Source organism: Scomber japonicus, chromosome 10, assembly GCF_027409825.1.
Source record: "Scomber japonicus isolate fScoJap1 chromosome 10, fScoJap1.pri, whole genome shotgun sequence".
Lineage (NCBI taxonomy): Eukaryota > Metazoa > Chordata > Actinopteri > Scombriformes > Scombridae > Scomber > Scomber japonicus.
Window position 1 is genome coordinate 28,253,620 of NC_070587.1, and position 24,209 is coordinate 28,277,828.

The 24,209-nt window shown below is 38.4% G+C and overlaps 1 protein-coding gene across 3 annotated transcripts in view; it reads right to left on the bottom strand.

The window, feature by feature from the left end:
* Window positions 1-6,673: 6,673 nt before the first annotated feature.
* LOC128366381 (phosphatidylinositol-3-phosphatase SAC1-B) overlaps window positions 6,674-24,209 on the bottom strand; it is a 33,019-nt gene continuing 15,483 nt past the window's right edge. For 2 of the 3 annotated variants that reach the window (XM_053327073.1, XM_053327072.1), the window contains 14 exons: window positions 17,349-17,382; window positions 16,919-17,020; window positions 16,328-16,413; window positions 15,908-15,994; window positions 15,751-15,819; window positions 15,231-15,310; window positions 15,056-15,154; window positions 14,833-14,971; window positions 14,153-14,222; window positions 13,924-13,996; window positions 11,263-11,356; window positions 8,354-8,446; window positions 8,212-8,269; window positions 6,674-8,051 (listed from right to left, as the gene is read on the bottom strand). In XM_053327073.1, coding sequence (XP_053183048.1) covers window positions 7,915-8,051; window positions 8,212-8,269; window positions 8,354-8,446; window positions 11,263-11,356; window positions 13,924-13,996; window positions 14,153-14,222; window positions 14,833-14,971; window positions 15,056-15,154; window positions 15,231-15,310; window positions 15,751-15,819; window positions 15,908-15,994; window positions 16,328-16,413; window positions 16,919-17,020; window positions 17,349-17,382 — 1,221 coding nt within the window. In that variant the 3' untranslated portion in view covers window positions 6,674-7,914. Of the gene's footprint in view, window positions 8,052-8,211; window positions 8,270-8,353; window positions 8,447-11,262; window positions 11,357-13,441; window positions 13,553-13,922; window positions 13,997-14,152; window positions 14,223-14,832; window positions 14,972-15,055; window positions 15,155-15,230; window positions 15,311-15,750; window positions 15,820-15,907; window positions 15,995-16,327; window positions 16,414-16,918; window positions 17,021-17,348; window positions 17,383-24,209 lie in introns of those variants that run through there. The other variant, XM_053327074.1, reaches the window with a different exon arrangement.

Sequence of the window (24,209 nt, forward strand, 5' to 3'; positions counted from 1 at the left end):
TGAAGCTAATCTGAACTGGCATTTTAAGCTTGTTGTTTCCTCATCATCTGATCCCCATCCCAGCAAATAATCCAGCAAAACATTATGGTATTGCAAGTGGTAGAAAAAGTACTCAAATTCTTTACATGAATACAAGAATTAACGCCACAGTGGGCTTAAAGGCAGGCATTCATTTTATTTAAGTAAACATAAAAGGAAGTCAAACTACATCATAAGTGAAAGTACTACTTGTGAGGAACAGTTCAAAGTTATTGATACATTAACTAGTAATGCTGCTATAGATCACAGTGTAAAGCCAGCAGAACCACATCACCCACAAAAAGAATACTGAAAGCAACTGCCACTGAGATGAGACTACAAAAACCGGTCCCTGGTTATACAAGGACCGAATTGTTTGTAATGGCTAGTTGCCATCTCAGCGTCCCATAGTACCATGCACAAGATACACTGGGTAGATGGTTATGCAATATCATTGCTGCTGTAAGTGGAGCACATCCTCCAGTAACCCCACCACTGTAGTTTACTACCACTATTAAACATTGCAGACATTGTCAACAAGCTACACAATATCCAGAACCTTCAACATCAGCATCAGGGAAAAACCTATCACCCTTTCACTGCAGAGCTTTTTTCTGTCTCTGCCAGAAAATGAGGCAAGGATTCCACTGAAACCACCAACTTGTAAACACAGCTGTGTTGTTGTGGGCAGTAGCTTGTGGTTCACTGGAGAGAGCAAACCTCTCAACCACACTGATATTGCATTTTTCAGATAAGTATGGAATATTGATTTATTTTTCATGCAGGTAGGGTTCAGGATCCATCTTCAAAACAATCACTAGTCCTCACACATTAGCTGCATGGTTTAAATAAGCATCATGTAATAGACTAATGATAAGCTTAGTTTTATAACCCCTTTTTTGACTATGCTACAAAGTAGTAAAAGTCATAAAACTAATAAAATATCTGATATGTGAGAAGTGAACAGGTTTACAAGCAATAAGCATAGAATAAAACAATAAATGGGAGAAACACTTTTGTGTCTCACACTATAAAAATAAATAAAGTGGTACAACTTTTTTCAACAAAGTAACTAGTTGTCCAACTTTTTTGAGTTTACTCAAGTTTTGAACAATTGTTGACCAAGCGTAAAATTCTACATTGCCATTTAGTTGACACAATGTGCATGCAGTTCAAAATGGGCCTTTTGCTAATTCAAAAATGTAAGTTGGCTCATCTGATTCACTTCTCTTAGAGCTAGTTGACCCAACTTCTGTGCAAGCTGAAATATTAAGTTATCTCAATCCATGATGTTTTTGGGTAAAACAATTATTTCTCTCTCAGGTCAAGTTGGCCCAACTTTTCTTCTCGTCAAAATATTGAATTAGCTCAACCCTTCAGTTGTTGTTCCTACTAATTGTTTTTCTCTGAAAGTAAGTTGGCCTAACACAGTTATCACCACAACTCCTTTTCTGTCAGTCCAGTGATTCGCTGTCGTTTTTATCAGTCTTTCATTGAAACCCTTTTAACTTACTCTTCTATCTGTTGGTTTAATAATCTGTCACTCAAGGACTGAAACAGTATCAACAGTATCCTGAGAAGCTGCTCCAAGATCATTGGACTTAAGCAGAGAGACCTAGGTTCCTTATGGGAACTACAGATCATGAGGAAGTCACATAATATTTTGAGTACTTCCGGACAAATCTTAAGAAGTGAGATTTTATTATTGCCTTCAGGGCGTCGCTATGCCCAACCTGCATGTAAGGGTACTGTTTTTCCAAGTCCTTTATCCCCTCTGCTGTCCAATTGCTGAACAAATCTATATGAGGTCCAGTTGTATCTGTTATTGCAGTGCACAGCTGGATACTGTGGTGCATGTTTTATCATTTGATGCTCGTATAGGCTACCTCTTAATGAACTGTTCATTGGACTAGGGCCTGCTGACTTCGCACACTGATTTTTGCACTTTTGCACACAGCTGCCAACTCTTCTTCTTTCTTCTGTGTTTTTATCTTATTTATGTGTACAAATATGTTGTGGTGCGAGCTGTCAAATTAATTGCCCTCCAAGAGAAAAAAAAAAGATTTTACTTGTATATTTTTAATACATTTGTAAAAGATGTGTTTTCACTTTGTCAGTATGGCTTATTGAGTGTAGATTGATGGAGAAAATGCCAATTTTATTTACTCAAAATTAAATATATATATATATATCACTATAAAGTATGCAATAGAGGAAGGGGTCTTAATACTTTATGAAGTGACTGTTCATGGCTAAATACCATTGACTGGACACAGCAAACATTTTGACATGTCATAGCAGGAAACTCACAAGTGTATGTGCTGGTTCACTCTTACTGTTACTGGGAAACATCATTGTCCCCCATGGTATGTGGGCCATGTGTGTATTATATTATTTTACATTGTAAATAAATTACTGCACATTAATGTTACAGTTTTTATTCTTTAGTTAGTCTGCCTGATACAATGTTTTAAACAAGAAACAACTTCAGATTTTGAAAATTAAAGACACTATTTGTTTGCTCTTTGTTCAGTATTTCTCGCAAAGGCGAGTCAGTACGCCATAGTGTGGGTAATAGTTGGCTCAACTATGCATTCACTCAGTATGTTGTCTTCCACTATTTTAACAACACAACATAACATGTTGTCTCAGCTAATTCAGTTACAAAAAGTTGGCCCAACAAAACAAAATGAATTTAATCAGCATTAATCAAGGTGACGTTTTTATAGTGCATTTATTGTAAGATCAAGGCTGTGCAAAGTACTGCTGTTATTGCTGCACATAATCTGATAACAAACATAATTGTTAACATCTTATAGCTGATAGAGCATAAAGTGATCCTGAAGTAGATTCCAGGAAACATCAATGTTTCAGGAAGCTGGAGCAGAAACTCTTCTGAATAAAATGATGTGGAAGAAATGTGTGAAATAACATTTTATAATAGCCTTGTATTCCTGGTCAGCTATAGATATAGTGGATTAGTGTAATGTGGGACTTTGACTACTGTGGGACAACTAAGCACTAATGCATATATCTATTTTTCTACAACATTAAAGTGAACATGATTAGTGTTGAATTCAAGCAGGGGTGTCATGTAATAGAAATCATGTGACTTTGTGGGTATGATGTCATAAATGGGGGTGGGAAAATATTCACACAGGAAGTACCCCTTGTGAAGTCCACTAAAAGGTCAGTGACAGGATTTACACAAAATCAGTGTACTGTTGAGGATATCATTTTGTCATAAATAAGACAATCCTCCTGATTGTTATCAAATCATGTTAGTGACGTGTTTGTGTATCAAATGATACATTAATATTGTGAAAATGTGTTTTTTTTATTTGAAGCAATCTTTAGTCGTCCCACTTAAGAAACAGTTGTTTCAAAAATGACTTTATTGGCTTGTAGCATGTAGCAATTGTATTTGTTTTAAGATCGGGATTTAAAACACTGTTGTGATTTGCCACTTAGCTCACTGTTAGCATACCGTTTAGCCAACTAGTTACCTATACAGCCAAGTCAAAGAAATAGGTTTTATTCTGACATCAAATGTTACATGCCATATTTATCTATATACCAGTTAATTTAGTGCATTGAACAAATATATTTTATTATCTATATAGTAACTTAATTGATTATTAAATGCAATGTATTACAGACTACAATGACAAAACAGAGGTAACTTTTTTTGGCCTATATTGCTGCTTGTTCAATTAAATATTTTATAAAATTATAAAATTATCTTTTTTACATACAATGCTACATTTATTATTTCATAACATGTTTATTATAATTCTTGCTGCTTGAATTTTATATATGTAATAAATTATTTTTAATGAAAACTAGTGTCCCAGATTTCAACACAAGGTGTCCCAGATTAGAAAATCCATAAATTCTGAAACAAGATGATACAAGGATATATGGATATATGTTCCATTTTCCCCTTGAGTACACTATCTGAAAATTGTCTTCTGATTTAATAAGAGAACATCTTGGGAATTTCAAAATTATATAAAGTGTTGATATATTGTATTGGCTTCATATACAAAAATGGTACACAAGTGAGAATTGGGAAAAAGCGTGTTCCACGCTAATACCCTAATCCACTACAAACAGACAGCTGAGACTGAGACAGTTCAATTGTGTGGAAATATCAGCACTTTATGGTGTTCTATGTGTGAGCTTCCACTTTTTGTGTACATAATGGGAACATATATATTAAATCAGAGCACGTTTTTAAAGCATTGTACAGCTGTATTTCTATATTTACTGCTACCAAACAACATTCTACACAACAAATTCCAATCCTCTCTGAATTCCTAATCTTCATGAAAGCATTACTTGTTTCAGCGCTTACTTTCCTGACATTGTATAGGCACTAGTATTTTCCTGGTCAACTGGGGCTGTATTTTTTTGTAGTATTTTGATCTAAATAACCTGCTAAATAAAGAATGTGATGTGTCAAATATTGCTTGTCACCCCAAACAAAACAAACCCAAAAGCAAAGAAACAACAAATGCAGCTTTATATGAAGTAAAAGCAAATACTTGCGTTCCACCTCTGAGCTAACAACATTTCATATTATGATGACAACAGAGCACAAAAAACTAGAACATTACAGCAATCACTTGTTCAGTTTATTATTACAGCTTAATGTCAAAGGAGGCATGTCAGTGGCATGGAAATGGAAAAACAAGAGGAGGAAGGATTGGAATGAAAACACATATACTGTGTATGCACACAGCAGGGTTTCAGTGGTGCCTCAGCTGAACCAAACTGGTGCTGCTTTCCACACATAGTACAGTCAAGAATCTAAATTCCTACGCCCCACATAATGTCATCTCAACATAACCCTGTTGGCTTGCTTCAACTATGTTTCTTCTTGCATGTGCTTGCTTTTTTCACTCTCCATTCCAACATTCCATTATTAAGCTTTTTTTTTTAAAAGTCTGAAACTCTGGACACTTCCACTTTTTACACACAGACAACTGGTGTCTTTGGAGCTCTCATATTTGAAAACGGACATTGAGGTGCTGCTTGCCAAGGCTCTTTGTAGTTGAAAAATCCAACAGTTATCCAGTAGAATGTGCATAATATTAACATTTAATTTAAATGTACACTATAAACAGTATATTTCATATGTGATACTGCAAACAGCCAATTTAAAAAAAAAAATAGTACCAAATTACAATGTAAGTCCAGACTGTACTAGACCGATATAGCTTATTCCTCTGTGTCATAGAGCTCCAGTATTGTCCAGAAACTATTAAAACAGATCAATAAGCCACACTATTACACTGGGTGACATGTTCTTTCTTTAGCATAAATGCAGTGTTGTTGTTTTTTTGACTCAATCCCACACACCATCCTGCTGCCAGAAATACTCACTAGAGCACTAGATGTGGATTAATCTGCTCCTAAAAGTAGTCCCCAACAAATACACTATTAATTCCTGTTTGAGATGTTTGATAAAAACTACATCACCAGTTATTTAAGGTAATTCCTGAGATATTTTTGTAAAGAACCTATACATTTATGAACTGAATGTTGTGAACTGTTTTTATAGGATTCATGTCTTCAGAAGGAACCAATGGAGTGGGTGCTCAGCCACAGAGGCTAGGGAAGTCAGAAAGTATGGAGAGACGAACAAATTGGTGATTGCGATGTTTTGTGGAAATTTGTTAACAAAAACAAAATATAGAATAAAATCAGACTTATCCTTGATCCTTGTATCTAATATTTAAGACATAAACATCCAAACATGGAACGGCTTATGCAGTGGGTGGATATCTGTGGGTGTACCCTAGACTAGTTCTCCTATCTGTAAATTATAGAATGTATTTTGCACAATTGTCTGACTGCCGTAAATAAGACTAAGGTCCTTCTCATTGCCTTAGACTTGCTCTGTGTGTTAGGTCCTTTTTTTAACTGCAAAGTCTAATTTAGAATCCTCAGTGTTATATTTAATCAGGCTATGTACTTCCACCAAAGTGAATGAAAGATGTAGGGAAATATAACAAATACACATTACAACTGTCTGTATTGCAGTAGTGGTACAGGCATCAGCATCTGGGGAACATTCATCTGTAACATATTAATATAGAAGCATAAATCTACTTCTTCAGAGATAAAAGTTAATGTGTTCCTCATCAACTTAAAAAGTTGAACATTCTTACCACCATAATAACAACATTGTGTAAAAGGCGAAAGCTGAGGTATATCACACATCTCTATCCCAACTCAGAACCAAATTCATTAAATCCATCTGTCATTTAGATGAGCTTATCCCTGTTACTGACTTGTAACAACGTCCAATTTAGCACCACAACTGTATTCCAAGAAGTGTGGACGGAGCAAGGACAAATGGACTGAATATGATAATTATAAAGAATAAACAAATAACTAAATTCTACACACAAATGTACCTACATTTATAGGAGCCTATCAGTTGTGATGATACATTTAAACACGTGACGATTGACTGGCAAGAAATGTTACCAGGTTATTGGTGAATAGATGATGAATGGGCAGTGTAACTGCCAGTAAATGTACTGTAGATTTGTGTTTCTTGCTGTTTAATGAGCTGAGTTAAAAGTGTATGAGCAGACTGCCCGGCTTTCATTATGGCTGAGGATTACAGAACTTTTGCCTTCAACAGTAAATAACATGTTACATAAAACATTTGTTAAAATTGTAAGAAATGTCCAACGTGTCAAGTCTGAACAAAATGTATGTTCTCCAATGAAGCTGGAAGTTGTGCCGCTGTGTTTAATACTTGGCTGTTGTACATTTTGTCTGGCGAATTGTTGAATAGTGTGAGATGAGAGTGGAAGAAATTATAAACAAAGTCAATATTTCATACTGTACTTTATAATTCAGAAAAATGTGTCTTTGCTTAATGCGTTATTTAAATATATAATGCACTTTGATTCTGCATTTAATATAGGTCATGCCAATAGATATGGAAAAACATCTACTGTATTTCATACATTTGTGGAGATTATTAAACTAATTATTGTTCATGTGGCTGACTACAGATTAAAGAAATAGCTTAAACTCTGCTTCCCTAATCCTTCTAAGAGCTTAACATGTTTTGCTGAACAGGCTACTAACAGGAACAAACAGAGGAGTTTATACCTGCCTTTTACAGTTTGTAACAGCTTTTTCATTGACAGATACTGATGATCACCTCATCACAAACACCTTCCTATTGTAATTTGGTTATCTTCTATTTTCCCTGACAATATGAGGTGATAAATACTGCTCAAATGCAGTTATACAATCCAGATACTGAAGACTTCCAATGATACATGTTATTTTAACTGGCTAAATAAGGCAGCATTTCTCTGAGCCATATCGACCTGTTATTGGTTTTACAGAGGCAGACAGGTACCATCTAAGCTGAGACAGAGCTATAAACATATCTTGGCAATGGCAAACCAAAAGAAAAAAACAAAAGGCTAATAAACAGTATACTGTACTTCATTTACTACTGTCCTGTGACATCACAGCAGCAATTCTGAATCTGATCCCAATGCATCCCATTGAGGGAATGCAGTGGGACATGTGAAATCTTACAAAGATCCCACAAAATTCCTCTGAAATCAGAAATGACATCCAGTTAGAACAAAGTCCAGAGGTTCAGCCTGTGGACAGACAGTCCTGTCCACATGAGTGACGCTGCAGTGTGGACAGCAGCAGGCCTGTGCACTTCCAGTCTCTGTCTTTCCACTGTTCTTGTACACGAGGCTGGCCCTGCTGCCCTCACCCTCCTCCACTCCTCCCTCTCTTCTAGTAAAGGCTCCAGGCCTGCTGATGCTGGGAGTCAAGTGATGAAGATGTAGAGGATGAGGTGGTGAGATCACCAGGGCCTAGCTGCTTTCCACACACACACATTCAGTCCAGCTTCTCCTTCTGTACCAGCTTGGGAGCATCTATGAAGTCCCGTCCATTAAAAAGGATGAGGCCACCTGTCACCACACTAGCTATTCCCCAGAACAGGACATAGGCCAGTGTCTCCATCCACGTGTCACCTGATAGGGAACAGCAAGTCATAATGAGTATTGGGGGAACTTTCCAGAAATACAAATAAGTGCATACATTTTCTGAGCCTGATATTAATACATTTTTAGCATAAATAAACCCTCATGCATAAAAACACCTGTTAGTTTATTTAATTTCAGTTTTTCTTACCAGCCATTAGCAGACAGATGATACACATAGAGAATGCTACCACCATGATTATAGGCAACTGGAAAAGGAAAAGACAATAAATAACAATAAAGGAATGGGACAAAGAAAAACGTATTTCTCCAATTTCCTGAGCCCTCCTTACCGTCAGAAACTTCAAGTCTTTGAGGTTATGCAGTGGAGTGGTCCAATCAGCTTCATCCACAGCATAATTGCCAAGGAACAGATCAATGGAGTCCTGCATTAAATCCGACCAACTGTTCAAACTGTTTCAACATTTACATTCTCTGCACTGACGTTTTTGCAGGTGAGTACGCTAACTGCTGCCTTGGGATATTAAATGCTTGTGATACTCAGATCAGAGTTCTGATAACTAATGTTTGAGTTGCATTTATGAATGAATAAGAGAAATGCAGAGGAAAATAAATCTGAAACTCAAGAGCATCCATCTTTGTAGTAAATGGAATTCAAAGTGCTTTACACAAAACATTAAACATGCAAAAGAATCACTATAACTGGACATTTAAATAAAATTAAAAACAGCTATTAAAGTGCAAAGAGAATAGTAAACAAAAACAAACTATACTAGAGTATTAGCATACGATGCAAGAATAAAAGCTACAGTGCAGTGTAAGAAATCAATAATTATTTGATTTTTTTAAAAAGACAGAAAACAAATGAGTCCACCATTTGTCATTTTGACAAAAAATTTAAAAAATATATTGTGGCATGTGAACAACCTGAAAAACACGTTTTGTACAATGTTCTCGGGCCATCTTGCATGCACAGCCTTTTTCAGATTTACTCAAAGATGGCAAGGGCCATTCCAAAACCTTCAGCTTGGTCTCTTGAGCTATATTTCAAGGTATGTTTAAGATCATTATCCTGTTTGTAGAAGCCAGTGCAATGTTTCCTGTCCCACTGAATGCAACATGAAAGCATGATAGTTCCACCCCCAAACTTAATTGGCAAGTAGTTCTTTTCATGAAATGCTTATCCTTTTTTTTCTCCAAACGTACCTTAGCTGATTATGGCCAAAGCATTTTATTATAACTTTATCAGTCCACAGTGCTTGCTATTAAAACACATCTGGCTTTTGTTGATGTTCCGTTGCTTACTCCTTACATTGGATTTTATTATGTGGACGCAGGTATGTTTTTTTTACTTACTCTTCCATGAAAATCTTGTGGAACGGTGCGCACCAGCATTACTCAGTATGCTAAATCTTTTAGCATGATTTTGCAGTCAAATGAGGGTTTTGATTTGCCTTTCTGACTTGCATACCAGCAGTTCTCTCAGAATTCTCCTGGTCTTTCAGATCTCGTGGACTTCTACAGTTCCCCTAAATTACATTTCATACTGTGGAAATTGCAAACTGACAATGCTTTGCTATCTTCTTGTGGCCGTTACTGCATTGCGTGTATCAATAACTTTCATTTTCAGAATCTTTACACAGCTGCTTAGAGGAACCCATAGTTGCTGAGTATTTGCACAAAGGATTAAATTACAAAAAAATGCATTAATATCTGCAGAAAAGAAGAGAGGCTGTGTTTACATCTTTTCAATAATAAAAAAAAAGTACAATAATAATAATATATATATATATATTTATATATAATAAGTGTGAAGTTAATTATCTGCAGTGACCATAGCTTGTGGCCCTCACTCTTGGAGCAAAAGCCTCTCACACCTTGATTTTTGTCGAATTGCTGGCCGGCAATTGCTCACCATCTGGCCAGGGACCTCCCTGCTGCACAGGTGGTGCAAAGCCACGGTAAGTGATTAATGTTTACTCTACCCGTCCTCCCAGGCACTGCTGGCAGCTCCACCCATCAATGGATGCTTCAGCTGCTCCACAATTTACTACTACATAGTTCACAGGCTTTTAAAAAATTTCAGTATTTACTTTCTAACATTTATAATATGTTTAAATTGAAATCTCTGATTTTCCACCGCACAGACTTTTTGAGCAATTTGAGTGTTTCAGCAAACCTGCAGTTTTCTGTTAGTTTGTTCCAAATATTTGGAGCATAAAAACTGAATGCTGCCTCTTAATGTTTAGTTTTGACTCTGGGGAGAGAGAGCAGACCTATCCCAGATAGAGGTCTGGATGGTTGATAATGCTGCAGGAGATCAGAAATGTATTTTGGCCCTAAACTCTTTAGTGCTTTATAAACGAACAGAAGAACTTTGAAATCAGTTCTTATCTGAGACCTGGAATGATATGATCCACTTTTTTGATGCTATAGACTTGAACAGCAGTGCTATGACTCAACTGCAACTGTGTAATCTTTAGAATGAATCAGAAAATAATGTTTTATTTTTCTCATTCAGTGGCTCATTTTCGCTTGTGCTCTCAGCTCACTTGATCTCTCTCTCTTTCTCATTCTCTCACTCTTTTGGAAAACAAGCCAAAAAGCAGACTGCAAAGCTTTACTTTACCTTAAAGTTAACACACAATGGGAAATGTCCTCTCCTCGACTAAAGCGCCTGCTTGTTTTTATGAATGAAGCAGTAAACAAGTTGAGGCAGCTGTGGTTTCTGTTTTAAACCAATCAGCGGTGGTAGCCCTACAAACCTCGCCCCCAAAGTTCCTGTACTTTTAGAAAATAAAACCCCCTGAACTGTTCAGTGAAATCGTGCAGTGCATTGAAAAACCTTTGAGTTGTCTAAGTTGATCCATAAAATAGTTGAACCATAGTGGAGGTTGTTGCAGAAAACGACAATTACAACAGACAATCAGAATACTGACTTCAAAGATACATTACTTGATTTTGTTATAGTGCCCTGTAGAGCCTCAAAATGACAAATTAATAAGGTGGACTCATAGTTTGGTTACATGGACTATCTTGGGATTGTGAAGTCACCCCAGCAGCAGTCCTGTACTTTAAATTCAAAGTAGGCAGGTTTATTTCACCTTGCACTGAGTTGAGTTGCACTGGCTGAAACGCCCCTTATATTTTATATATTGATTGTGTTAATATAACTGTAAAGTACAGCTCAATAACACACACAGATACAATAACACTAGTAGCTATGAAGGTTTGGACCCACCTGTCTAAAACCATCAGAGAAGTTGTTTTTGTAATATCGGATAATGGAGTTCCAGCCATCCATCAGCAGCCCCCACTGAGTCCTCTTTCCTGTCCTGAAAGATCGACATGTAGTTGAGCCACACATTTGGTGATCCGTGAGTTTTCCTCTTATACATTTTACCATACCAAAGCATTCAAATCCAGCATTCTATGGAGAATAAACCCTATCCATTCTGAACAATTCATGAGTTCTCAATTTACACCACACCCAGGCCAAAATGTCAGCTTAGAATAGAATAGAATAGAATATCCTTTATTGTACAACAGGTGTCACAACGAGATTGGTTCGGGATTCTCTTCCAGTGGTGCAATAAAAAGTTAAAATAAATATTAGAAGTAAAAACTATAAAATAATTTAAGAGCTATTTACACACACACAAAGTCGATTGCCAATGTTGCCCATATTGCATATGTTACATTGAGGTAGATGTTTGATACTGTTAGTTGCATTGGTTGTGCGATGGTTTACAAAGTGCTCTGGGGTTGGGGTTAATTGTTCAGGATCTTCCAAGCCCTGTTAAGCCCTCAAGAGTCTGTCATCCATGGAGGACAAGGGCCAGACCTTATGCATTTATAGGTTCTCAATCTGACCATTTATTGTGTATTATGTTGTCATTATTAAGGCAAAAGAACTCAATGTATGTCCATGGACATTATAATGAATAGGATATAGGCTTAATATTAGTTTACATCCAGCGTGCTGCGTGGACTTCATTACATCTGCTGCACCGCTGCTACCACAATTATCAAATGCTAAGTTTATTTTCTGTGACTGTGACCCTCATAAAAGTAATATTTTAGAAATCTACATTATATAAACTAACAAAATTCGTTAAAGTAAGTCATTTGGCGACTTTTTTTACACAGGTATCTGTAGTACTTTAGCCACCTCTGCACCACAGGCATGACTCAGAAGAACAAGCTTGCACTTTTTAATCATAGTGCGTTGTGTTAATTGATCGGCTGTGTTGTGTTTTACCGGCACACAGCACGCGAACACACACCTGTGCATGTTGTAGAGAGAGTGTTAACTGTCTATATGTTTTTGCGCAAATGCTGTTAATCCAGTCGCAGGTGAGGGGTGGGAAGTCCAGGTCAGTCAGCTTCTTGACGAGAATGTTCCGCAGGATGGTGTTGAACGCCGAACTAAAATCCACAAAAAGCATCCTGTCATAGTTCCCCCGTTTCTCAGTGTGGTTCGCGGCAGTGTGGAGAACAGTGGCGATGTCATCAGCTATTGACCTGCTTGCCTCATAAGCAAACTGATGCTGGTCAAAGTTCTCTGTCTCAAAGCGGGTGAAAAAGTGGTTTAGTTCTTCCATCAGTGAAGCATAAGCATTTGTTACCTCCAACAAGTTGGTTAGATGCTGTAAACCCTGCCACACTTGCCTTGGGTTGTTGTCAGCCAGATGGTTCTCCACCTTCCTTTTGTAGTCCCTTTTAGCAGCTCTGACTCCTCTCCTCAGGTTTGCTCTGGTCTTGGTCACCAGCTTTAAAAGCAGAGTCTCGGGCCCTCAGCAGTGACCGCACCTCTGCTGTCATCCAGGGTTTCTGATTATTAAACACTCTGATCTGTTTTGTCCACCGTGACATTGTCAGTGCAGCTCTTAATGTAAAACAGTAAAGTCTCTGTGTTCGTTCACATCATGGAGCTGGGAGAGAGCTGTGCTAACGTTAGCATCAGGAGGTATACACACAGCAGTAACAAGCACCACTGTTAACTCTCTCAGCAGATAGAAAGGCCTGCATATAACAGTCATTGTCTCTAGCTCGGGAGAGCAGTGGGTGTTTATAACTCTGGTCCTGTCAAAGCGGTGCATTGTGCGGCGCGTTAGCTGTACTACCGTGTCCGGGACGAGCGAGTGAAGCCAGGTTTCCGTGATTATCGACACACAACAGTCTCGAGTGCGGTAATTCTCTGCCATCAGCAGCTGTAGCTCATCTGTTTTGTGGGCAATAGATCTGGTGTTGGTCATGAAAATGCTTGGTAGAGCCGGTCTGAGGGGCTGCTTCCTAAGCCACTAACAGGCCCGCTCTGCATCCTTGCTTCTGTCTCAGTTCCCTATGCCATCTACACTGCCCTCCCAGGCACGACAACCACCCAGGGAGAGCCTGGTGGTCCTGCTATGTCTAGCGGTATGTTATGAGACTGTTGAAAGTCCTTTGTGATGTCGATTCGACTTCCAATCCAACGTTCCACAACTCTGCACTGGTGTATACAGGTTTCAAACCATTCACACAGGTTTTCTTGTAAACACATAACAACACATTCAGAAACAAAAAGCACAGAGGTAGAGAGCTCTGTGTTGCTGCGTCCACACGTGCCGCCATATTGCTTAACACCATCCAATCATAATCTTGACAGATGTTCTGAATATTGACTACTTAGCTGAGGTTACACTCTAACTTCGCACAACAGTTTGCTCTGGTTCAAATGAGATCCATGAGGCTGTTCAGGGCACAATCACATTGGAAAATGGGTCATACAATTTCAATTTATAGGAAATCTGGACATTATTTTTAAACTATGCTCTGGTTAACATTTCCATCTCCTCTATCATTAGTAGGTAGTTAGCATGTGTTTAACAGTATGATAGCTGTTTGCTGTGTGAAAACTGACCTGGTGAAGTCAGTCTTCAAGGCACCAGTACCAGCATACTGCTTGGCACAGGCATCTGCATTATCTGCCCAAGCTGCATGTGAATAGATAGGGACAGGGACAGAACATGAAACATAATTAGAACAAGAGAAACAGATTGTATTAGCATCCATGACCTGAAATGTGGCAGTGCCAGGTGACTCCTTCCACAGAAACTACTGAGGTCACAGTTGTGTGAGGGAGAGCCCACCATTCTTGTACATCTTCTCAAAGTCTGCTTGCTCTTCAATCTGCTGGCTCATGTGGAGGACTCCCATTTTCTGCAGACACACACATATTTGAGTTGAGTGGCAATTACAAAATTAACTATTTGACTCCCTGATTAAAAGCTGAGAAATACATTGCGGTTTCAGTCTTGGTGTCAGAACCGTTTCACCCCTAATAAATACTGAGCCTCACAGACATCTGTTTAAATCAGGCTTGTATTTGAAACCATCCTTTATTCCCATTTTTCACCGCACTTATGAATTTATCTCATCATATTTTTGTAAGAAGCCAAAATGTTTTCTCATACAATCCTGTTTTAGCTCCTCATTAGCTGTGTACCTGTTTTCTGTCTTCAACAGCACTTACTCTACTAGTAGAACCCATGTCATACTCACCACTCTGCTGCGGAGTTTCTTTTTAACACTAACACTGGGTTCCACTGTGGTTAAGTGGATGAGGTTGCAGGAGGGGTTTGAAATGTTTGTGTTTTTTATACTTCTTCCTCATGGTGAAAACATCACCACTGGAATTGATTGTAGCCAACATGAAATCAAGATGACCACAGCCAATGTTCTTTATGGAGAACAATTACCAATGGTTTGATGACCATTGTTCTGTTGTTTTTGTTATTGTTTCACCTCCTGTGTGATTATGAGGAATTACCTGTAGCTGTGACTGCAGCGTGCATCGGGCCAGAAGGCTCTGGATGACATTGGTGCGGTCCAGACAGTCCATGCAGTTGCTGCGAAATGTCCCCTCCTGGTTCGACAGCACCTTCCCATCTGCATCCACCAGGAAATACCTGTATCCACATACACACTATTACTACTGATGTTCAGTATGAAGAGATACATTGGTTCACACACAATGTGAAAAACACACTGACCCAAACTCATCCTGCATTTCAGCGACCATGTCCAATAAGATTTGTAGTCGGTGCCACCTCATCCGACTGCATTCCTTATGGAAGTCAAATGCTATGTACCTACAGAAAGTAAAGCAAGTATTTAGTAAGTAAAAGAGCACTGCTGTGTAAGTGGTAAAGACAGCGGTAATCTTACTTGATCATGCCATTTCCCAAGCTAGTTACCATCTTGTCAAATGCTAGCTCCAGAGGCTTTTCTGAGCCTGTTTGGTTGATCTGTGAAAAAAGGATGATAATAACTCAGTGCCAGATTTACTGCAGCTTTTGCAGATGTATTTCAGGTGGAATTTTTGATGAGTTCTGCCCCTAACACTTTTTTAAATCAATCAAACAGATGCAGGAGACTGGAGTTGCTGTCTTCATGTCATTTGTGAGTGTTTGCAGAGTGTGCCTCTCCCGATAGTATATGCTAATTATAGGAATATACATTTTAACAGATGTTGATTATGTATTTACTAACGTCACTAGACATCACAATTAGTTTCTTGGGTAAAATTCTTTACCTCTAAAAAGCAACGAGTGAATTTGGCTGTATCCTACATTGTCATGGATTTTCTTTACCTGTTTCAGTGCCATATCATGGATTACATACCTATTGTGATATTAATTTAATAAAATTAAAGAAAAAATAATGAAATGAAGTTTTTCCTTTTTACCAGGTTCAAAATGACTTGTCTTCCATAGAGAATAATCTGTGAGTCAAAGTGTCTCTGGAATCCATCCAACTAAAGAGATAAAAGAATAAATATGAAAACTGCATGACACAAAGAAGATAAATTAAATGTGTCTAATGTAAGAATAAAGACGACTTACATGGTTGACTGTTTTGCTGATTTGTGGCTTTGGCTTGTATTTGAGATTGGGCCTTTGGGACCAGTAGAAGGGGATGGAGCCTCTTGTCTGTGGAGAAAAACAGTATAATGCATAAAAATAACATAATCCAGCTTTCATACATTCATTAATTACAACTGTCACAGCCATGTAGCCCAGTCCATGTTAGAGTCTACATTCTAATGTACATCTCATCACTGGGCCACAACAAAAATGTGAATTGTGTGGAAATTGTGTATGAAAGTAGACAATTATGGGAGGTATACAGAATGGAAAACTAATTTAAGAAGAAAAGAAAACATCAAATTAATACAAACTGAAGAAATGCTAAAATTGTTTTAACTACATTTTAAGGATTATTTGATTTATAATCTGTCCTATAGTATTACTGCTTTGGCTCACCTGTACAAATGAAGCCTTGGCACTGTTGTATTGCACTACCTGCTCTGTTTCTACATAGTTGGCAGCATGGCCTTCTGAATCAATGCCTTCAGACAAAAATACAAATAACAAAAAGTTAGAAATATAATGGCTTCAAAGTTCTAATGACAGACAGTTACTTGTCATTGTCTTAATGTCCACTGGATGTGACTGCATATTGTTCTGGTCTTGTGTTGAAAGACTTTGTGGTAGCTGCCCCTCACAGTAGAGGACAGGCATTCAGACCTCAACCATTTATTTATTGTCAAACATTTCCATGTATTGATGCATTTCATTTATCACTGATTTACTATCTCTACACAGCATAACTCATTTTTCTGTCATCAGCTGCAAATGTCTTTTCAATAGATTTGTAAAAAAAAAATAAAAATAAAACATTGAAAAATTATCACTGGGCAATATTGGAAATGTGTCTGCTGAAGAGCAAACTGAGGACATTTCAGAAATATTTCCAGTGGACATGTGAGCTATGATGGAGATGTGAGCAACCAGAATGTGATGTAGTCCTACCCAGTGGACATGAGGGGTCAGCAGAGTGGACTGTAGTGTTACCTCTGACATGGTAGCGGACCCCAGCTCTGAAACAGCTCCTCCTGGAGATAATGCTCCAGTCAAACACCTTTCCATTGATGCAGCTTGACTTTATGATAATGACTAGTCAACAATTGTTAAGAAACCAGTGGTGGCATGGAATTTGGAAGTCAGCTCTATACATAATAAAACATAAAAATAGAAAAAAAATGTATACAAAAATCGTATACACTTAAAAGACAAATATTTAATTCTGATACACGTGTTCACACAATGTGTGAACACATGTTGCTAAATATACCTTAGGCCAGCTGATTCAAAGTCTTTGCTTCTTTCAGTGTCATACTTTGTATTGTACCTCGTCTAATAGGTACCTAAAAGTCACCCTGGTGAAGCACAAAAAAACACTCTTCTCTTAACACATTTAACAGACAACAACAGGAAAGGATACAGCCGTGGACAACAGGATATACAAACTTGTGTAACTGTAAGATAAAAGCAGTGTTAGATGATAAATCATTTATTGTGATACATGTTTTTAGAAACAAAAACTTTAGAATACCTCGGGAACCTTTGCATAGAATAAGGGGTCTCAGAGATAGCTAGCCCCACTCTTAGTGCTTAGTGCATCATGTAAGTTACATCCATAAATATTGTATATATACGGGTCAATGACATGACGCTACTATTTTGTGTCCTTGTGGTTTAGTCAAATTAAAAAGTGGTTAAAATTTGAAAATCAATGCATGGATAACTTGCACACATTATTTTCTTGTGGGCCGAGTCTAACATTTCTACTTTTAATTCATTTTGAGAGAATATATTAGAGGATTATGGCAAAAATGTCCCAGTGGTGTAAACACCAAAAAAATGATACTTGCTTAAAACTCTTCTTACTGAAACTCCATATCAACTAGTTTGGCATAATCTTACACTATCATTTTTGAATATATATATAAAATTATTAAGTCTACTATATCTATCTATCTATCTATCTATCTATCTATCTATCTATGTATCTATCCATCTACATATCTTTATATCTATATATGTATATGATTATTATTAACACAACTTCATTTGAACTGATTTTCTTTTTAAATGATGATGATTAATGAGGCCATATAATATATTAAATCGGATGTGCTTTGCCGTGTGAAGACGTGCGTGTGGAGGCTCCGTGCAAAAGTAGTCAAAAAATATTAATATTGCCAGGTTTATACCACTTTGAGGGGGCTCGTCGAGTAAGATTCGGTTTAAGGAGCAAACAAGTGCGCTCTCGGTGCAATTTATGACTGAAAATGTCCAACCGACAAACTCGAGCTGGTGTAGAAAAGCTGCAGATAGATAGCAACCCTGCCTCCCCAGCTAGCTAAGGTAATGCTAGCCCAGCACATGCTGACAACATACCTCAGTGGGCTAAGGATATGATGTCCGAGATTAAAAAAGCCAACACTGGGATTACGAAACACAGAGAGGAGACCAAGACCGAGATTGCGAGATGTAAAGAAGAAATAGAGAAAGGAAGAAAAGAGACGAAAGCCGAGATGGAAAAATGGGCTAAGAAGATAATACAGTTTGAATTGCTACGTGACGAGGTGAGGCTGATAATCGACACAACTATCAGTCTGGCTAACGAGATGGAAGAACGGAAAAAAGAAGTGGACAATACGTTGAATGTTCAGTCTGACAGTATGACCAACATGGAGACAAAACTGAAGGAAATGGAGAAGGAGATACTGAAGCTGAGGGGACAGAGTGAAGACCTCGAGGGAAGATCACGACGCAACATACGTGTCGTGGGGGTAAGAGAAGGGGCCGAGACAGGCAAAAAGCCGTCAGACTTCATAGCTGGCTTGCTAAAAGAAAAATTGGGACTAGCAGTAATACCGAAACTTGATCGAGCACACCGAGCACTCAGTGCGAGACGAGACGGGAACGGAGTTCCACCGAGGGCCTTCGTGGTGAGATGTCACTATTCTACAGAGAAGGTGGAGATACTGAGGAAGGCAAGGGAAATGGAGAAAACATCGGAGGGTCGGAGTGGGCAGATTCACATCTTCCCAGACCACACCCAGGAAGTAAACAGTAAGAGAGCAGCCTTCAAAGAAGCAAGAAGCCTCCTGCGGGCCTGCAAGGGGATAAGATATAGGCTGCGATACCCAGCAACCCTGGTGATTACACCAGAAAGGGGACAAATGAAAACCTTCGAGAGCCCAAAAGACGCCGTGGAGTACATCAAGAAGACACTGAATCCCAGGTGAAGCATATGGACTGGTTGAGCTTGGCTAAGTAGAAGTTTATACATGCTTACACTGACATGAAAGTCACAGGCAGGATATTATTGGATATTATTATGGATTTGACAATATGGCCAAAGTAATATTTGATTTAATTCATTGCATTTTAAGAGCTACTGTGGCCCTGCCTTACATTACTGTCTTGTTCTATTTCAAGAATTGATTGTTCCTCCTCGGCCATTGTTGCCTACTCTCTATGGTATTCCCTTTTATTTTCAAGGACCTTGCTGTTACGAGCTCCCCCTGCTCTTTTTTTTTCTTTTCTTTTTTTTGAGGTGATTAAATTAAAGGGGTGATATTATACTTTTAGGATCAAGGGGTGTTATGCACGGAGCTGCACACGATAGGCTTGGTGTGCAGGAGATGGTGGACCGGTTGGCCACGATAGAGCTCGTTAAAAAGCTTTTTGTGTGGGTTCAAGTTCATATATGTAATGTGTTATGTGTTAACTGTGTATGTGTGTGTGACGCGTCCCCCTTTTTTCCCAGATCCTTTCCCTTTAATTTTTCAGTTTTTGCTGCCAGATTTTCAAGGTGTGATCCGGATAGTGGGCGCCACAGGAGCGCAGTGGTGACATCGGGCTGCGGACCCCTGACATGGCACCAAATATGGATACGAGCAGAATGGGCATAAACTTGATGAGCTGGAACGTAAGGGCGATCAATAAACCGGCTAAACGGAGTAAGATCTTTTCACACTTACGAGACCAGGGAGCAGAGATAGTTTATTTACAAGAGACACACTTTGTGAACAAGGACCACCTCAAGCTCTGTAGGGGGGGATTCAATCAGATCTATCACTCAAATTTCAATAGTAAGAGTCGAGGAGTGGCCATCCTTATACACAGGAATGTACAATTCATAGAAACGATTCACGAGCCGTGTCTGTGCTTTAATGTTGTCTGCTGAATGACTCCACAAGTGATTTCTGCCGGCTAGTCTGCTAGCTGGCTGCAAAATGTGGAACGGATTTCCTGAACGGAGGCGTGTCTCAATGAGGCACAGCGTTATGAGACACGCCTCTGTTCATGAAATCCATTCCACAGTTTGCAGCCAGCTAGCAGATCAGCATTTAGCAGCACTGTGGCTAGCCAACTTTTCCACACAACATGTACGCTGTGTCGAATTATTTTACACTCGAAACACTGCACAGCAAGACAGCAACATGCAATGTTTGAAAAGCCATTATTCTGAGAGGCGGAAGCTCCGCCGTGACGTACAATACCACTAATGTAATCAAACATTTGAAAATCGTTGACCAGCCATTATCAGTGGTGGAAAATGAGGGATTTCGCAGCCTGATTGACCACTTGCACCCAAGGTATAGTTTACCATCCAGGAGATATTTATCAGAGACTGCACTCCCTGAACTATACTGTGTACTTAATTTTTTGCTGATCAGATGAAGCAGCCCTTTGTATTTTATTTGGAGAGGGGCAGTGTAGAGAACTGTACCCTTTATTTATTTATTTTTTTAGAATATTTTATTTTCAGTTTTTAATTACAAGATATACATGTAAACACGAACACACAACACAACAAAACCCCTTACCCAACCCACCCACGAACTGGAAAGAGAGGAGGAAAAAAAGAAAATAGGTAAATACAATTAATAAATAATGAGAATAATATCAGTAATAATGACAAGTACATTAATCCAAAAAAAAAAAAAAAAAAAAAAAAAGATTGGAGAGGCAAGAAAGATAACAGTCCTAGGCATTGACAAAAAAAGAGCTTTCAAAGATTACACCCGGTCCATCATAGAAGCTGGTAACGTGTCCATATAAGCCAAATAGGGCTGCCACATCTCTGTAAAAGTATTATAGTCATTCCTAAGTGTATATGTAATTTTTTCAAGTGGAAGACAGCTATTCATTTCTGAAACCCATCTTCCTATAGAAAGTTGAGAGTCAGACTTCCACGTGATAGCGATGCACTTCCTGGCAACACACAAGGCCAGTGAAAGGAACCTCTTCTGAGCTTTTCTTAATCGTGCATTAATATTTGTAGTATCTCCTAATAAGCAGGTTTGAGGATCTAATGGGAAATGTAGTCCTAGGAGTTTTGTCATGATGTCAGAGAAATCATGCCAGAATGTGTCAAGTTTTGTGCATAACCAAGTGCAATGTAGAAATGAGCCCTCTTCTAAACCACATCTAAAACACACGTTAGATATCTCAGGTTTATATTTATGTAATTTCTGTGGCGTAAGATAGGTTTGATGAAGGAAGTTATAATAAGCCAGCCTATACCTAGAATTAAGAGTGGCAGTTAGACTTTTTTGACACAGTTCAGCCCAGCGCTCTGTACCCATTGTCACACCCAAGTCAGACTCCCATTTCTCCCTTGATTTATGTAAACCTGGTTTTGGAGCATCACCCATCAAGAGAGAATACACTTTTGAAATAAGACGAGGTGCGTTACCCTCATGAAGCAGTTTTTCCAGGTCGCTGACCCTAGGTAAGATCATTTCAGGTCCTAAAACAGATTTAAGAAAAGATCTCAACTGTAAGTAACAAAAGAAGTTTCTACTGGACAGATCGTATTTCCTCCTTAGGTCCTCAAAAGACATTAGGCGTCCATCCTTATAACAGTCCTCCAAATGATGAATCCCTTTCTGGTGCCACGTTTCCAAGATCCCATTATCCACTGACATAGGTAGGAGTTCATTCTGTTTCAATGGTGTTCTGGGTAAAAATATATTTTTCAGTCCAATTTTTTTCCGGACTTCATGCCATGTTTTGATGATATGAGTCAAGACAGGATTGTCAGTCCTTCTGGAGATGATTGTAGGTGTCCATTTATAAATAAAGTCTGCAGGAACCTTATCCTTAAGAGCATACATTCCAATTGAAACCCAAGATGGGACACTTTCCTTTTCAAATAAAAAAGAGAGAAGTCGCATTTGGGAAGCCAAATAATGCTTTTCAAGGTTAGGCAGTCGAAGACCCCCCAGTTTGTAGTCCCATGTGAGTTTTTCCATTGAAACCCTTGGAGTCTTACCATTCCATATGAATTGTCTAATATGTTTATTCAGGTCTTTAAAAAAGCTGGATGGCACTGGAATTGGTAAAGACTGAAAGAGGTACTGCAGCCTTGGTAATATATTCATTTTAATGCAATTTATTCGGCCGATCAAGGTGATAGGTAGACTTATCCATTTCTGTAAATCCTCTATTATTCGACTAACTAGTGGTAAGTAGTTGAGTTTATACACATTTTTGAGGTTATTATCCACCATAATTCCAAGGTATTTTATCCCGCTTGGAGACCATTTAAATGGACCTCTTTGCTGAAGTTCAGTGTAATCGAAATTTGAGAGTGGGAGAATTTCACATTTGTCATAATTTACCTTATATCCGGAGACAGATCCAAATGCATGCAAAACAGTTTTTAATTTAGCAAGGGAGTCAGATGGCTTTGTTAAATACAGAATTATATCATCTGCCATAAGATTGATTTTATGTATCGTCTGGTCCACTTTAACACCTTTTATCGCTGAATCTTGTCTGATTGTCTCAGCCAGGGGTTCAATAGCTATAACGAAAAGCGCAGGGGATAAGGGACACCCTTGTCTGCTTGATCTGCTGAGGGAGAAGGCAGTGGACATTTGTCCATTGGTAATTATTTTGGCCTGTGGTTTTTTATACAGCGTTCTGACCCAATTAATGAAATAGGAGCCAAATCCAAATTTAGATAGAACTTTGAATAGATAGGGCCACTCAAGCCTATCAAAGGCCTTTTCCGCGTCCAGAGTGACGGCTATACTAGGTTCCGTGCTGGAAGTTGCCATATGAATGACGTTAAGTAACCTGCACATGTTATTGGCGGAGGATCTTTTCTGGATAAAGCCAACCTGGTCTTTGTTTATCAACTTTGGTAAAAATTCACTCAACCTGTTTGCTATAGCTTTAGAAATCAATTTATAATCCGCATTCAAGAGGGAAATTGGTCGGAAAGAGGAGCATTTTAAGGGGTCTTTGTTTTTTTTATGAATCACTGTAATTATAGCCATTGAAAATGAATCAGGTAGGCTTTGTGTTTTAGATGCTAGATTAATTACATCCATCAGGAGAGGTATAAGCAAATCCTTAAACTCTTTATAAAATTCGGGGGGGAACCCATCCTCCCCTGGTTATTTCTTAGATTGCAGTGTACCTAGAGCATTTTCTATCTCTTTGGAGGTAAATGGTGAATCCAAGTACTTCTGGTCGTCCTGATTCAGTTTAGGCAAATCAATATTATTTAAGAACGTATCTATCGTGGACAGATCTTCTGGTGATTCCGACTCGTATAAATTAACATAAAACTTTTTAAAAGTTTCATTTATTTCTTTTGGGTTCTGTGTAATACAGCGAGGCTGTAGGGGAGGAAGGACAGTTTGTTTCACAGAATAGTTTGATTTGATCTCTGACAAATTTACGGAAGTCACTTTTTTTAAGGAGGGTTGGATTCAAACGCTATCTGTACATGCTGGCCACTTTCTCAGGTATTACTATAGATAGTGAGTGGAGAATGATCAGAAAGTATCCGTGGCAAATAATCAGACTCTAATGCTCTGTAAGTCACATGTGTTGACAGTAAGAAAAAATCAATTCTAGTATGCGAATTATGGCGGTTCGAATAAAAAGAATAGTCTATGGTCTGGGGGTGTATTTGCCTCCAAACATCAGTTAGATTTAAATCTTTCATAAATGATAGAGTAGTTGAGGCTGACTTAGATTTTGTAGTGGAGGTTGCTGATTTGTCCAAAATCGGGTCTAAGCAAAAATTAAAATCTCCTCCCATAAGAACATGTTCACGATCCCCTGATACTTTAAGAAAAATGTCTTGAATAAAAGAAGTGTCATCATAATTAGGGGCATAAAGGTTTAGTAAAGTCCATTGTTCAGAATAAATCAGACAGTTTATTAAGACATAGCGGCCCAGTGGGTCACTGATTGTCTCCTGAACAGTGATGGGAATGTTTTTGTTTATCAAAATAGCAACTCCTCTAGCTTTAGAGCTGAAAGA